The sequence below is a fragment of the Lepisma saccharinum genome, chromosome 22 (genome assembly GCF_977018435.1).
Source record: "Lepisma saccharinum chromosome 22, izLepSacc3.1, whole genome shotgun sequence".
NCBI lineage: Eukaryota > Metazoa > Arthropoda > Insecta > Zygentoma > Lepismatidae > Lepisma > Lepisma saccharinum.
Window position 1 is genome coordinate 26,717,977 of NC_139250.1, and position 16,969 is coordinate 26,734,945.

General features: G+C 39.7%; 1 protein-coding gene across 1 annotated transcript in view; it reads left to right on the forward strand.

The window, feature by feature from the left end:
• Positions 1–5,348, forward strand: part of LOC146004994 (dipeptidase 1-like) — a 72,602-nt gene extending 67,254 nt beyond the window's left edge. Inside the window, exon 10 of the mRNA XM_083144099.1 lies at positions 4,962–5,348. Coding sequence (XP_083000225.1) covers positions 4,962–5,081 — 120 coding nt within the window. The 3' untranslated portion in view covers positions 5,082–5,348. The remainder of the gene's footprint in view (positions 1–4,961) is intronic.
• The last annotated feature ends 11,621 nt before the right edge of the window (positions 5,349–16,969 follow it).

Below are 16,969 nucleotides of genomic sequence, written 5' to 3' on the forward strand. Positions count from 1 at the left end.
TGTTCTTGATCATCCTCCTTATTCTCCTGATCTGTCTCCTCCTGACTACTTACTTTTTCCGAAATTGAAATTGCGGCTGAAAGGGACCCAGTTTGATGCTGTTGCAGACATTCAAAGAGCTTCGACCGAGTATCTCAACACTATTTCCGTCAAAGACTTCCACAAGTGTTTCGAGGAGCTGTAGGAGTGTTGCAATCAGTGTATTGAAGCACAAGGAATGTATTTTCAATAATATACACACAAAAGTGTCAATGCATGAGCGCTTCCTGTTTTCTTTGTTGAATTTATTGAATTGTTGTTTTAAGTCCACTTTATGCACAGAAAGGCTAATCGGGACTGGACCTACAGTTTAAAGTGGGATCCGAACCACTATGTGCCTCCACATTGATTCATCAGCTCCTTTTTCTTTTCAAACTTCTCAACGACAAATTTTATTCTTCCTCTCTGTTTTCAAAAATAGCTTTCTATGTCCCCCATCCAAAGTTGCGATCAAGAAAGCAACTCTTTGCAATTTCCCGCACCCGTACAAAATCCACAGAAATGGCCTCCCTGCGAAGAATGTGTAGCTTGTATAATGATTGGTTAGAGAAGGGCGTACACTTGGACATATTTTCTAAATTACTGAGCTCAAACGCAATTTAATGGACAACATTCTTACTTAAGATTATTTCATTCTTATTTGTATTTTTTTAAAATTTCTTTCCTTATACAGGGTGTTAATTTTAACTTGACATATCAAAATAGCGGGAGTGATATGCATGTGAGGAAAATTTGGTCCAAACAAACCATGATCCTTGTCGGGGGGAAAGTTAATGGCGTACAAATGACACGTTGTGTTTTTCAAATAGGAACCCCCGAATTTTGTTTTATTTTGGGATTCGCGGAGTCAAAATAAATAATAATTATGCTTGACATGGGTGCAACAACATGCGAAATAAAAGAGATATGGCCATGTGTATGTTTGGAAACACGTAAATGTCGTGCATGGAAAAACGGTAACAGGCCCCCACGAAAATACGAAGAATGGCGTGTGCAGAGAAAAATTTCATTGCTGTCGATGGTGTCATTGAAGAGCGGAAGAAGTACCAAAAGAAGAGTGCGGAGGGGATAGGGGGAGGGGGCAGCATGCAACAAACAAATTGGAAATACATCTGCTGGATTAATGCAGATGGCATGGAGATGAGGGAAACACAAAAACGTATTCAGGGATGCCAGAAAAGTGATGGGGTAGGGGATGTAAATCGTGTTTCTAGAACTCACGCGAAGAGTATGTTATCGCCACCGACGTTGTCGGATCAGCTGTGTTATCAGACGCCAGCCACACGTAAGGTACAAACTAGGCCATTTGACCTTGCGCTGAAGTCAGCTCTCTGTGCCCATGTTTGCTTGGGGAAATAGGTGGTTATTGGGCGTGAGTGCTTCAGAAGGTTAGTTGACGTGCCCGTGTTCGAAGTGAGTGCAGGGTAAAAGTGGAGGTATACCTAGGACGATGGAGCGTGTATCTGTGGAAGACAGAATTGAAATGATATTCATGTATGGTGAATGTCGACGGAATGTGGACAATGCTCTCACCGAATATGCCAGACGCTATCCGAACAGAGTGCGTTCGCGGTCGACTTTCGCCAGGGTTGTCAAGCAATTTGCAACAGTAGGAAGCGTGTGTCCGCAACAAAGACGGCGTCGAAGAACTGTCACGGGGGAAAATAATGACATCGCTGTATTAGCTGCAGTGGCGTATGATCCCCATTCCAGCACGCGTAACATAGCTCGCCAGAGTGGGATGTCCCATGTCAGTGATTGGAACATACTCAAGAGGCACAAGTTTCACCCGTACCATGTGTCCCTGCACCAGGAACTTCATGGTGATGATTTCCGTGCACGGATGGTGTTTTGTGAATGGGCACGTGGACAAATACATCGAAATCCGGCATTCTTTCGGGACGTTCTGTTCTCCGACGAAGCAACATTCACAAACCATGGCCAGGTTAACCGGCACAACATGCGCTACTGGAGTGCCGACTACCCACACTGGTTGCGTGAAGTTGAACATCAACGCCCGTGGTCAGTGAACGTATGGTGTGGCATCATGGGTGACAAACTCATTGGTCCGTTTTTCATTGACGGTACATTGAATGGGCGAAAGTATCGCAATTTCTTGCAGGACGAACTACCGATATTGCTGGAGGATCTAAGCCTTGCACAGCGACAGGCCATGTGGTATCAGCATGATGGTTGTCCGGCGCATTATGCTGCCATAGCTCGGGAAGTATTAACGCGCAAGTTCCATCATCGCTGGATCGGACGACGTGGTCCTGTCAATTGGCCGGCTAGATCACCAGACCTTACTGCGCCAGATTTCTTTTTGTGGGGTTTTCTTAAAGGAATGGTGTATCAAACTGTACCCACAACGCGCAACGACATGATGCAACGAATACGAAATGCTAGCACACAAATTGATGCCGGCACACTTTTGCGTTGTGTCAAGTCATTTCATGCAAGAATAAATAAATGCATCGACGTTCATGGTCACCATTTCGAGCATTTGCTTGGGTAAGGCATGTATGCCCACGCACCACCCCATCCCCACAGGTGAGAGGCAAGGGGACTCACTTGAAACAAGCACCCTACAGGTGAGAGGCAAGGGGACTCACTTGAAACAAGCACCCCACACGTGAGAGGCAAGGGGACTCACGTGAAACAAGCACCACACACGTGAGAGGCAAGGGGACTCACGTGAAACAAGCACCACACACGTGAGAGGCAAGGGGACTCACGTGAAACAAGCACCCCACACGTGAGAGGCAAGGGGACTCACGTGTAACAAGCACCCCACAGGTGAGAGGCAAGGTGACTCACGTGAAACAAGCACCCCACAGGTGAGAGGCAAGGAAATTCCCTTGAAACAAGCACCCCACAGGTTCGAGGGTAATAGTATTTGCATTCCATCCTTCCCATCTCCTACACTTTTCTGGCATCCCTGAATACGTTTTTGTGTTTCCCTCATCTCCATGCCATCTGCATTAATCCAGCAGATGTATTTCCAATTTGTTCGTTGCATGCTGCCCCCTCCCTCTATTCCCTCCGCACTCTTCTTTTGGTACTTCTTCCGCTCTTCAATGACACCATCGACAGCAATGAAATTTTTCTCTGCACACGCCATTCTTCGTATTTTCGTGGGGGCCTGTTACCGTTTTTCCATGCACGACATTTACGTGTTTCCAAACATACACATGGCCATATCTCTTTTATTTCGCATGTTGTTGCACCCATGTCAAGCATAATTATTATTTATTTTGACTCCGCGAATCCCAAAATGAAACAAAATTCGGGGGTTCCTATTTGAAAAACACAACGTGCCTCCCCTGCCCCCCCAGGGGGGTCCTGTGCGGGGGCTCATTTGTACGCCATTAACTTTCCCCCCTCCGACAAGGATCATGGTTTGTTTGGACCAAATTTTCCTCACATGCATATCACTCCCGCTATTTTGATATGTCAAGTTAAAATTAACACCCTGTATATACACACGTCTGTACGCGTAAATACATCCAATATATATAAAGCCCCAATCCCACCACTCACTGACTCACTGACATAAATGTTCTCCATGAAGGAAGCCTCGGAGGCGAAAAACGCCCGATTACGACCCCCCATAAAATCGTCCCAAAAGGCCGAGAAAATTCAAAAATCGCTAATCGGCCCTTCCTTAAGGGTGAAAATGCCCTTTTTTCACGCAATGATAGCAACCGTTGCCACGGGCATTTCTTTTGCACACATTGTTTCCTTCAATTCTTAATTGTCTAGCTACATTATATTTGTCACAGATCACACACAGATGAATCAACACCTGGTTCAAAAAGGTGCCTTAAACAAGGGCGACATCTACATAATACGGAGTTTCAGTCCAGATACAATTACGTATTTATTGTTATACTCAATGCGAAAATATCTACATCGTGCTTGTTTTAACTAAATGTTTAGGGGGTATAATGACATGCAATTTCTTAGAGCTTGCCGTGCCTGTTGTTGTCCGTGGAAACGGACGTTGCTAGGGAACTTAAAGAAAGTTTATTTTCACCCCGGAAACTACTGTAAGGGGATTATGCTAGACTTTTCGAATTTCAAAATACGAGCATCAGAATTTATTACAGAGGCAAGGTAGTAATTTGAGGGGAATGACGGAAAACAGTTATTATCCAATTACTTTCAAAAATGTGAAAATAACAAAATACGTAAATATTGCATTTTCAATTTAGTCGCTTTTCAATTCGTTTAAGCAAAACATCCAGCTACTTATCTTGAAACGGTTATTACTTACTCAGTTCATTATTAAGAAAATAGACAATAATAGTATGAATATTTATACCTTATTAGAGCCCATACACATATAAAGTTACTTTCTAAACTTTTCAAACCATCATCCAATACAACATGCAGATATTTTCAAAGTCATTAAGATCATTGAGGAACCCCATCTATAACATGATTGCGCCCACAACGTGGCCGAAGGTCACGCATGCGAGAGTACAAGACGTGGCCAAAGGCCACGTCGAAAGTACGCGAGTCTACATATATGAATGCAATTGTGAATTAATTTATGCAAGACAACGTATAAGGATGACATGTGTAACTTTTATATGTACTTTTCTTTATGTTTGAAAATGTGTATAAATATTTTTTTATGGATATATTAAACTCCAAATGTAAGAAATTTACTGTGCACTGTAAAAGGGCAGGTGCCTGTTGTGCGAAGCGTAATAAATAAGTAAATTACAAGGCAACAACGCTACCACTGCGCCATTAGAGAGGCCCTGTATTGAATGTATGTAATTACTAGTAATCTGATAATTAGTGAATCTACCAAAAACCTACTAATACTTTTTTTTAAAAAAGCAAGAGTTTTTTTCAGTTTGATAGTGTAAAACGTTCATGCATTCTTCATGTTTTCTTCTTCTTCATTTCAGATGAGAGATGAATTCAAATCGTCGGGGGCTCTTCCATATGAAGATATGATAACGCTACCAGGAGATGCAGACAAATACCCGTGCATGTTAGATTTAACTGAAGTTGAAATAGAAGTTTGATGCTGAAGACTTTACGTAATCGTACGAATTGTCATAACAAGTGAAGTGAGTCGCGGAAAACAACAATTGTGATTCTTTCATGAACGTTATCAACACCAGAAACATTTTTACCTTTGTGATGATTGCGTCATGTTTATCTGAAAGCTGCCACAAAACAAATAAAGAAAAATTGACTGAAACATTGTTAGTGTATGTCATGAAGAGAGTGAAAATAAAAAATAAACAAAATCAACACAGACAATCAATGCAAGAGATATATGCACAAACGTATAATATAGGTTATGTAAAATGTCGTTGATAAATATTTGTACAATTTTACAACAAGATGAAATTTCCAATATAAACTGTGCTCTCATGTGGGATTAAAAAAATGTTTTTCTTTGTCGTAATAATGTCTTTTTGTATTGTTACAACACAATAAAAATGTATATAGTTAAAGCGTTTAACAATTATGAGTCACACTTTTGATTTATCCTATGATTTTATTTTATTTTGGGCTTTATATTGCGAACGATTGCATGTTTTCTCAACAAAGTTATCATTGACATTTACAGTCAGGGTATTTGTACAGTCACAGACAATAAAAATGGGACACCTAAATCCTGAAATAATCCTGCATGGCGTTATGTGTGTTGCCTAACCCTACGGAGGTGGTATTGGTTGGCATTGAAAAATTTTTATTAAATGCCCTTATGGATATAGAGGTAGACAGCATGCATAACGCCTTGCAGGGATGTAAGTATTTCAGGATCTAGATGTCCTACTATTATTGTCGGTGACTGTACAAGTGATGAAGTGATTCCCTTGTATTGTTTGAACCCCGTTTCCTTCGAGACCGGGGGAGGTAGTCTTGAAAGCACACATCTTTGCAAATTGATGGATTTTCTTTAGAAAAGGGAAATTTTGTTAATATCCTTGTTACGTCACAGAGTTCAGCGAGGAAGGGGGTGGGGAAAAAAGAGTAGGGAAAATAGCTGACAGCGAAACCGGTGTTGTAAACAACAGATTGCATGGTAACAATGAGCTGCCTTTAATTAGCACAAAGCTGTACAGTATAGGCAACCAATTTTGGGGCGTTCTGCGAGAGCAGAGATCAAATTACCACTTAAACAACAAAGAATAAGTCAGCTGGAATAGACCAAATCCCACTAGAGATTTTGAAGGTAAGTGTGAACTTGATGGTAGACATACTATATGCAGTGTTTACGGCAGTGTGGAAGAAAGAGAAAATGCCAGAATATTGGAAAAGAGGTCTTACAATAAAAATTCCAAAACAAGGCCATACGACAAATAACTGTAACAACTGGAGAGGAATCACGCTGTTGTCTGTCCCAAGTGAAATGCTAACTGGAGTTATACTAAATCGCATTCAAGATAAAATAGAAGCCAAGATTAGTTGAGAGCAAGCACGATTCGGATCTAGTAGATCCTGCACAGACCAAATATGTACATTATCATCGAGCAATGCACAGAATGGAATACTGTATACCATCTTTGTAGATTTTGAGAAAGCCTTTGCTTCTATAGCAAGAAAAAGAATGTGGCAAATATTACAGCAGTTTGGAATACCAAATAACATAATAAGGATAACCCAGGAGTCATATCCACAATACAAGAGCCAAGTTATTCATGAAGAAGAAGTTACAGAACCCTTTGAAACATGATCTGGAGTGAAGCAGGGATGTATTCTGTCGCCTCTTATCTTTCTTCTGGTAATAGATACAGTAATGAGGGAAACCGTGAAAGGAAAAAGAATAGGAATACAATGAAGCCTTATGGTTATATCAGAAGACCTAGATTTTGCTTATGATGTGTGTCTGTTGTCAGAATCTTATAGAGATGCAAAATCTAAATTGAAAGATCTGGTTGTAGAAGCTAAAAATCGGACTGATGTTAAATAAATCAAAGACTAAATCAATGCGATTAAATGCAATGACCCAAGATTAAATTCAACTAGAAAACCAAACCTTAGAAGATGTAGACAATTTTAGCTACTTAGGAAGTGTAGTTGCAACAAACGGAGGGGCAGAAGATGATGTAAAACGAACGCATCAAAAAAGCTAATGGAGCCTTTGTGCAACTTTAAACCAATGTGGAAAAGTAGGATTATAACTACAGAAACAAAGAATTTTAGAAGCAACGTCAAATCGTATTGGTATATGGAGTAGAATCCTGGAAAGTCACAAACCAAATCACGAACAGATAACAAGTTTTCATGAACAGATTCTCAGGAAAATATTAAATGTGCACTGGCCAGAAGTAATCACAAATCAAGAACTTTGGGCACGAGCATCAGAAGACCAGATTAAAAACCAAATTAAAAGAAGAAAATGGAACTAGATAGGACACACACTAAGGAAAGCAGACAATGCAATCGAGAAGCAAGCACTTGATTGGATCCCTCAAGGCGCTAGATAAAGGGGAAGGCCCAAAAGCTCATGGAGACGTACTATTTAAGAACAAGGAAGACAATAGGGGAAAAGTTGGAGAGAAATGAAGAAGACCGCATGCAACAGAGTGAGGTGGAGACGCTTCGTGGATGCCCTATTCTCCAGTAGGTACTAAAGGAATTAAGTCACGTAAGCAGAGTTGCTACGATTTTTTGATTATGAAATTCCCTGACATTTCCAGGTTTTCCAGTCAAAAAATGATTTTTTTTAGATATGTTTATCGTCATGATTTTTGCTTTTGAACCTTGTCTTTTTCAATTAAATATATAATCCATTAATTATTATGAATATTAACTTTCACAACTCTTTTTTAGCAAATTTAATTCTACACACACAAGAACACGTGAAAATTTGAAGAGTGAAAAGTAAAATTACAATCGGCATCAAATGTATTTGGTGCTACAATCACGTGCATCTAGCCTTCAGGCTAAGGTAACAGAGGTACATTATTTCACCATAACAAATCTACACAATATGAAATAATAATAATAATCATAAACCATAATTGCTTTTGTTTTCTGGCAAATTTATAGCATCGTACAAATTGCTAGTTTTTTGGTTACATTTATAATATGTAGACATTTTTGTTGCATATAAGAATTCTATAGGAAATGCCAACAAGACTAAGATCTATAAAACAATAGAGGATAACCTCATCTTCACCAACTTTTCCGATAATTATGAACATATTGTCAATGTACTTTAGTTATTAATCATTTATCTGGACTGCAAGTTTTACTTTGATATTCTTTCTAATATCTAGTATTATAAAAGTGAAAATTTATTACAGAAAATCGAAGGAACCATAATTTTACACAATACTGAGAATCATAAGAACGAAAGAAACAAGTTTCTAAACTGAATCCTTTTTTGGGAGTGGAATCACAAGAACCGAATCCAGAAGTGGAAGTGAACTGCTTGTTCATTTTGCAACTTTTTCTCTTGCAGACTCCAAAATGCACGTAAATTCCAGACGATCTGCAAAATTCCCTGACATTTCCCTGATTTTTCCCTGACAAGCCAAATTCCCTGATATTTCCCTGTTTTCCTGGTTTTCCTGGTTTTCCAGACGCGTAGCAACCCTGCGTAAGTCAATAACTTGGATTGCCAATAAAATTAGCATCATTACATACGCAGAAATGCGTACGAGTAATTGGGCTGGGTGATAACACTGGGGAACAAAAAAAAAAAATATTTTGTGGCATAAAGTTTAATAACAGTTTCAGCACACAAAACAGCTGTGATTGCCAATTGTATGATTGGTTCAGTTGAATTGACTCCAGTTAGAAAAATGAACACACCATGGAAAATGTAGGAGGTAAAATTACTCTACGCTTTCTCGGTAATATCAAAATTTGATAATGGGCTGAAATTCCCATTAAGAAACTTATTTATTTATTTGTAAATTGTTACTAGGCAACTTATGAAGCATTGCTAGGCAATATATCTCCTATGTTTGTGGGATAGTCGTGCTAGAGAAAAGCATTGGACGATAAAAGTTTGGCCTCCAAGGGAAAATGTTACAGTGGGAAAAGCTAATATCATTCATGAACCGCTGATAGATAGGGGCAAAATCATCCTTCCACCACTGCATATTAAACTTGGGTTGATAAAACAGTTTGTCAAGGCCTTAGATACAAGTGGCGATGTTTCAAATATACATGCCACACTTTTCCAGGACTGAGTATTGAAAAATTGAAGGCAGGAATCCTTGACGGACTACAAATTCGTACACTTATAAATGATGCCAATTTTACAACTTATATGTCTTACATCGAATCTGAGGCCTGGCTGAGCTTTTGTATCCATCGTCGAAAACTTTTTGGGGAATCACAGAGCAAAAAACTACCGCGATATAGTTGTAAATATGTTGAAATATTTTGAGAAATTGGGAGCTATACATTTTCTACATACCCACATTGACAAATTCCCTGAGAACCTTGGTGATTTTAATGAAGAACAGGGAGAAAGGTTCCATCAGGATATAAGGATAATGGAAGAAAGGTACCAGGGACGGTGGGATTGCCACATGATGGCCGACTACTGTTGGAGCTTACAGAGGGATTGTCCTAAAAAGCAATACAGCAGGAAATCGTATAGAAAACGTTTCACATAGTTTGTTACTTCATTGTGTGCATATTTTCTTAATTATTACGATCATAGGCCTATATAAATTTATTTTTATAATAATGATTGTAATCACAAAAAGAAATATTAAATTGTTGTTGGAAGTTCATTTATAGTATGTATGTCTTATGTTTCCGCCATTTTGGTTTAGTTGCATTTATTTCATAAATTAGAGCCAATTCAGGAAATATATTATTATATCATTATTCAGCAGCATGAAATCGCCCTAAATTAGCTCTCAAACACTGTGCTGCAATTTCACTGTTCCCCAGTGTAATGTATCTTCTGGACTCAAAGCTGTCTTGCACACCCATAGATCTAGGTCACCGACCGCCACTGGGGTGAGGCATTGATTTTTATTAGTGTTTCATGCCTCCATCTACTTAATCATCTCATGAATAAACTATAAAATCTGTAACAGCAATATAAAATAACCCCAATACAAAACAAAACAAAAATGTATCAGTTACATATAGCTACCAGCTGAATACGTTTCCACCTTGCTTGCTTGATTGATTTGCTTTAGTTTACTTCGCTTTCTGTGCCACTTTTGGCTAATTTGCGAAGATGGGGATGAGTGCTTATATGATGAAATTGAGTACACTCACAAACATCCATGCCCAGGCCGGGATTCGAACCCGGGACCCCTGGCTTCGTAGCGCGATGTGCTAACCACTCCGCCACGGGAGGCGGCGTTTCCACCTTGCATGTTAGCTATTCTACACAATCTAGTTCTGCTTGCACACTCGAATTTGGTGAATCAATGTCGTCGTTCTTTCATCTAATCATCATTAATCCTCCTTATCGCTATTAATAGAGCCAGATTTCTGTCTAGTACACAGATTCAGGTCTGGGCGAGTATGAATTATTGGCAGCAAAATTGGCCTCTCCTAATGATATCTGAGAGCTTCATTTCTGTTACTTTATTTACACATCATTAGCCTGTATTTTTAAATCACGGTCGATACATGCAGTGCGTCAAGCATACAGTTAACTTGTTTCCCAGTGCAAGTAAAGAAGGGTCGTATGTTCCCCTCACCCCATTTCCCTTTGAAGCCACCCTTTAAGTAAGTATACTTTCGAATGAGAATGAATTGTCCATCTAAAATATAGTAAACGTTGAATATCCTGGAACCCGAATATACTGATCTATACAGAATGATTCATTGAAAGCGTGCAAAAACGGAAAATGGAATACGTGAGGCACCACTGAACAGTGGAGATAGAGAATATACACTCTACAACAGGGAATCTCTGGAGTAATGCCACGCACAAAGGTAGAGAAGTGGAGGAAGCGAGTGGGCGGAGCGAAGTACTACACGTTCCTGAAAAAGCTGGTAACTGCAGTCGCTTCTTCCCCTCCACGCAATTCCGTCCCCTCGAATTTGTTCATTGGTCGAGCCCTCTCGAGTCACTACTTGCGCAGTGACTTGCTTTCGTTCGCTTGCTCCAAAGGCTCCCGGAACAGAGTATAGGGTCGGACCGTATCCGTAACCATCTTGATGTTACCTTTCCTGTTCGCTGGAATGGATGTGGAAGCTCTATTTACTAGCCTACTAGGTCACCCGACCTGAACCTACTCCATTTCTCGTCTTGGGATATCAGAAATCACTAGAGGCAAATATGTTTGGTAAATATAAGAGCAAAATTTCGGTACAAAAACAGAGTCAATTTAGGATTCAACAGCGGTAAATAAAATAAAATTTCAGTGTTATAGCGGTGAAAAAACGGATCATTTTGGTTTTAAAATTGAGAACAAAATTCAAAATTTGATTTAAAAACTGCACTTATATTACAAAATAAACATAACCCTTCTAATAGCACATTGTAGTTAAGAGAGTATTAAGTTTGTTCCTGTATAAAGGGGTCCATTTTCCTTCTAAAATATTTACAGCAGAATTAATCAATTTTCCGGGAATCGCATAACTCTCAGGATAATTCAAACAACAGAAAGTGGTGTTGCGTCGGTAAACAAACTCTAAATTTGGTGTTTAAGAGTGTATTTCGCATTTTACAAGTAGTGCAGGTGCACCGGTTCACGGTCATCAAGTGGGGTTCAAAAATACCTCAAAAACTCACTTTCTCTCCACGTTCCGTGCCTCATTTATTGCGCTAACGATGTTTCACAGCGAAGAAAACAGCACCAAAACATCAAAAACTCACTTTACTCATTTGGGGTTCACCAAAATCTCAAAAAACTCATTTTTATTAATTGAGGTTCACCAAAATCTGAAAAACTCACTTTCTCTCCATGTTCCGCGCATTTATTTGTTGCGCTGACACAGCGTGATGAGTAAATAATGCACTCTCTTATTTTTGAAGGATGAATGCACCTTATTGTAATTTTCCAACTCTGGGACCAAATGTTTATATATCGTGACCTTTGTAAACCTCTTTCGGGAACGATGTGTCGCACACGCGCGCGCGCGCGCCTGTATTGTGACGCAAGCAAACAAACAAAATATTACGCTTTTGCCTGTGGATATCTAGAAAAACGACAATTTTGTTCCCTCTCTCTGCGTGTGCTATCAACGTTGACACAATGGCACAAATTCAACAATACGTAGGCCTTGGGACGACGGAAGTTATACTTTCTTGTTTTTTTGTTTTTTTCAATAGCCGAACAATGGAATTTCCTACTGACGTATACAATTTGTTTTGTTTATATTTCAATACACATGATGCTTAGGTTACAGCAGGTTGTTAACATCAGGTCTGGCAACTGTTGAGAAATAGTGACGTCAGTTAGCAGCATAGGTAGCAGTGATGCGATGCGATGCATTAACTTGTGAATTTTCGAACTCGCAAAATGATGTGGCTGAAATGTAGGGGAAGAAGAATGTTCTAGAGAAGATTGTCTCGGATTTCTATTGGTCCACGTTGCGTTGGCTGTCATTTCAGTTTTAACCTGATTAGAAAACCGTATAAAACTTAAAGCGCTAGTGTAGAAAGTTCTCTTTCATTTTGAACGGCCGTGAAGAGCATTTCCGCAGGATTTTCCGAAAGTAAGTAACTTTGTTTCTTAGCTTGCATGAGTTGGCTTTGATTTATAAGTATGGCATTGCTTTTGTGAGTTGATTCTTGAAACGAGCCAAACAGATATAAGAGATTGTGGAAGGAAGGTAACTTCCTGAAAAACCAACCAGCTCTTATGTATTGTGGAAGAAAATATACTCACAAAACATGCAAAAAGAGAGAGAATATAGAAGGTGTTTCATGTCTCTCTCTGCTTTTATATATTTGAAGCATGCATCTTGGTAGCTGGAATATCTTTTTTCTTCTGTGTGCCGTTGTTGGTAGGTAGGAAATATGTGTGCGGGGCATATTTCAAAAAAAAATAAATGTGTTAAATTGTTAGAGGAAGGCAAGAAAAAAAATAGAGGAGAGTTGCGCGTTTTTGATATCTAGTGGAAGTACTGATTGATTGATTGAGTTGGTGTTTTTTAAGTCCACTTTATGCACAGTAAGGCTAATCGGGACTGGACCTACAGTTTCAAGAACCACTTATGCCTCCACCGGGTATCGAACCCTTGATTACAAGACAACAACGTTATCGCTGCGCCATCGCAGAAGCTAGTGGAAGTACTGATTGATTGATTAAGTTGGTGTTTTTTAAGTCTATTTTATGCACAGTAAGGCTAATCGGGACTGGGCCTACAGTTTTAAGAACCACTTGTGCGGGTATCGAACCCTTGATTACAAGGCTATCGCTGCGCCATCCCAGAGGCTAGTGGAAGTACTGATTGATTTAATGTTTTAAGTCCACTTTATGCACAGTAAGGCTAATCGGGACTGGACCTACAGTTCCAAGAACCACTTGTGCGGGTAACGAACCCGAGATCTCTTGATTACAAGGCTACCGCTGCGCCATCGCAAAGGCTAGTGGAAGTACATAGTTATTTGAATCTCATTTATTTAAAATATTTAGTTTTTTTTATGTACACTTATTGATTTTAAACCTAAAATTAAATAAAATCCGGCAATTATATCCAATTATACTTATGGCTACAACGAGCATTCGCAAAAAAATATGGCTTGAGATTTTTTTTGCTACGTAAACAAAATAGCCGACATGCCAAATATGAACAGGCTATATAGATTTGAGAGATGGATAGGAAAAAAAAGTTAATTAAAATTTAATTTCATGATTGCAACACGGAACTTAATGATTGATTTAGTTTATTTTACTTCGCGTTTTTTTTTTGTACCTCTTGGCTAATTTGCGAAGATTGGGGATGAGTGATGAAATAGACATTCACAAACAACCATACCCGACCGGGATTCGAACCCGGGACCCTTAGCGTCGCAGCGCGATGTGCTAACCACTCGGCCACAGGGTCGGGCAAACACGGACATACATAAAAAATTAAATGTTTGGTGCTGATCACATCACACATTACCAACTATGTATTGGACTTCCCATATGCACAGAGATGAATTTATTTTTGCTTGATGTAGTGCAAATATGTCGTCTGGGGGCCTCCCCTATGGCGCAGTGGTAGGCTTGTATTCAAGGGTTCGATACCCGCTGGAGGCACAAGTGGTTCGGATAACACTTTAAAAACTCTGTAGGTCTAGTCCAATTTTAGCCTTACTGCACATAAAGTGGACTTAAAAAAACACTAACTTAAATGTTGTCTGGTTCGGGTGACCTGGACCTACAGTCTAAAATATTATGGTATTATTATTCCTGCAATTATTTGCAATCTTGGCCAGAGAGAGAGGAGGAGGAAAAAAATAATATTTTGTTTCAATATCGAGCCTATATTTTAAATTTATACATGTGCGCATGCGCGCAGGGGGTAATTTTTTTTTTTTGATCGGGTGGGTTGTAAGGTGAGTGAGTATGTAGGAAAAGTACTGATATATTGATTGATTGATTGATTGATTTAGTTTATTTTACTTCACGTTTTGTACCTCTTGGCTAATTTGCGAAGATTGGAGATGAGTGATGAAATGGATGAAAATGGACATTCACAAACAACCATACCCGACCGGGATTCGAACCCGGGACCCTTGGCGTCGCAGCGCGATGTGCTAACCACGCGGCCACAGGGTCGGGCAAGTACTGGTATATACATAGATCAAAGTTACATGGTTCTAGGTCCCATAGGAGCCAAGAAAATCAACGTCTTGGAAAACGTCTTAAGACAAATATCTTAATCTTTAAGAAAGTCGACTTCCGGTATCTCAAGATGTTACTTCCGGTCTGTCAAAAAAAATTTCTGAAGACAAAAATCTTAAGACGTTTTCCAAGATATTGATTTTCTCGGCTCCTAATTGAGCTAGGATGATAAGTTTAGGTTTGTTGGATAGGATTCGACGAGAACTATTTGACTAGCAAATAAAATCGATTCCACCCCCTCAAGTTTCGGAAATACAGATATTTTTTTTATTTTTTGAGAAACTTGATTTGTCGACTTAGTTTTTACCCTAATTCGAAAATTTTAATAGCATTCGATACAAAATTAGAAGTACTCTACAACCTATTGGAGGGATGATGACTAGTGCCTGCTGTTTTCGAGTTATTTTGGATTAAAATTTCAAGATATAATTTCTAAGATGTTTTGTAATTCATAAACTATGGGTTGTAGGAAAACGATTCTTGCTCTATCTGTTATTGCTCGACGAATACTATAAACATAAACAAAGCTTATGGTTTAATTTTAAAAAATGACGACCTTAAAATAACTCTGTTTTCTGAAATTATGATTTATACTTCATACGCCAAGAGGGCTGAGGGTTAAAAAAAAAAAGTTTGTTTGGTAAAATTATGTACACATAATATTTTTGTGTTTTCTATACACAAACTTAATTACTTTTTTTCTTCAATTATTTACAGGATTCATTAAGAAGCAAGAAGTAACATATACATAAATAGCACACTCACACCAAACCCAACACCATCACGAATTAACCTTCCAAGGTTTTTTATTACACAATATTTATTTTGTGGCACTCTACTATATATAAAATAACATACCCCCACAAATATTTTCATTATAACGAATTAGCCATCGAAGATTTTTTTATTGCACAGCATTTATTTTGTGGCACTCTACTATATATATAAAATAACATACCCCACAAATATTTTTTTTTTCAACAAGATGCAATCGGTAAAAATTTGTCCCACTTGTGAAACTGGTGTTTCAACTAAACATTTCCAAAGGCACTGTCGTACCTGCGCACCTGGTAAGCGTGTGACCGCTACAAAACCATGTCCCAGGTGCGACAAACATATTACTATTAATAATTTAAAAAGGCATATAACATCATGCAAAGTCGTCGTCGGAACACCTGTTCCACAACCGTCGACCAGCTCGACCAAGAGGAAAGCGAAAACCGACTCGCCACCATCCGCCAAACGTGTCAAGCTTGTGGCGAAAGCGAACCAATCTGCTTTCGAGCGTTTGTTAGAGGATTTTTTCCTCACTTCGGAGGGCTCATGCGACGTTCGTAGCTTTTTAGAGGAGAAACGAGCAGAGATAGTTTCTATTCTTTGTAATGCGCTGGCTACGCACTCCTCCACTAAATTCTACGCATCGCTACGTTGCCAGTACAAGAAGCCGTCTGATGAAATTTACAGCTTCTGCCACAACACCAAGGCGAAGACGCTGCATCTGGCGGATGTCGATAACCTCGAGGTCATCTACAACCAGTTTGCCGAGGAGCTGGTGGCAAAACAAGAAGAACATCAAGCTAAGGGCTCGGGGGGTTCGCTGTGTGGCGAGCCTCACGAACTGTGCGTCAAACTTTGCAAGTTTGTGCCTCTCTCCGCCTCCAGCTACGTCCCCTTACCACCTACCATTGTGGCAAAGAAGGCCGTCCTGAACATTCAGAACAGTGACGCCAAGTGCTTCGTATGGTGTGTGCTTGCAGCGATGCACCCTGTCCACTGGAAAAACTATCCACGCCGGGTTACCCACTACCTACCCTACGAGTCAGAGCTGGAAGATGCGATGGTCGGGATCGACTATCCCGTGGAGGTCCCGGACATTCGAAAGTTCGAGGCCCGTACACACAACCCTCGGTTGGCCATCAACGTTTACGGTCTCACCGAGAACAAAAATGTGGTGTACCCTATCCGGGTGAGCGACGTAGACGACGATGATGCGCAGGAAATTCACCTTCTGCTCATCAAGGACGAGACCCATCACCACTACACCCTCATTCGCTCGCTCTCTCGGCTTGTTTCGAGCCAACGGAGCAGTGATAGTCACCACGTCGAGGTGTGTCGCAGGTGCTTGTCTACATTTCATAATCAAGAACAGCAGGATTATCAGCGCATCAGAGGTCCCAACATCGCTG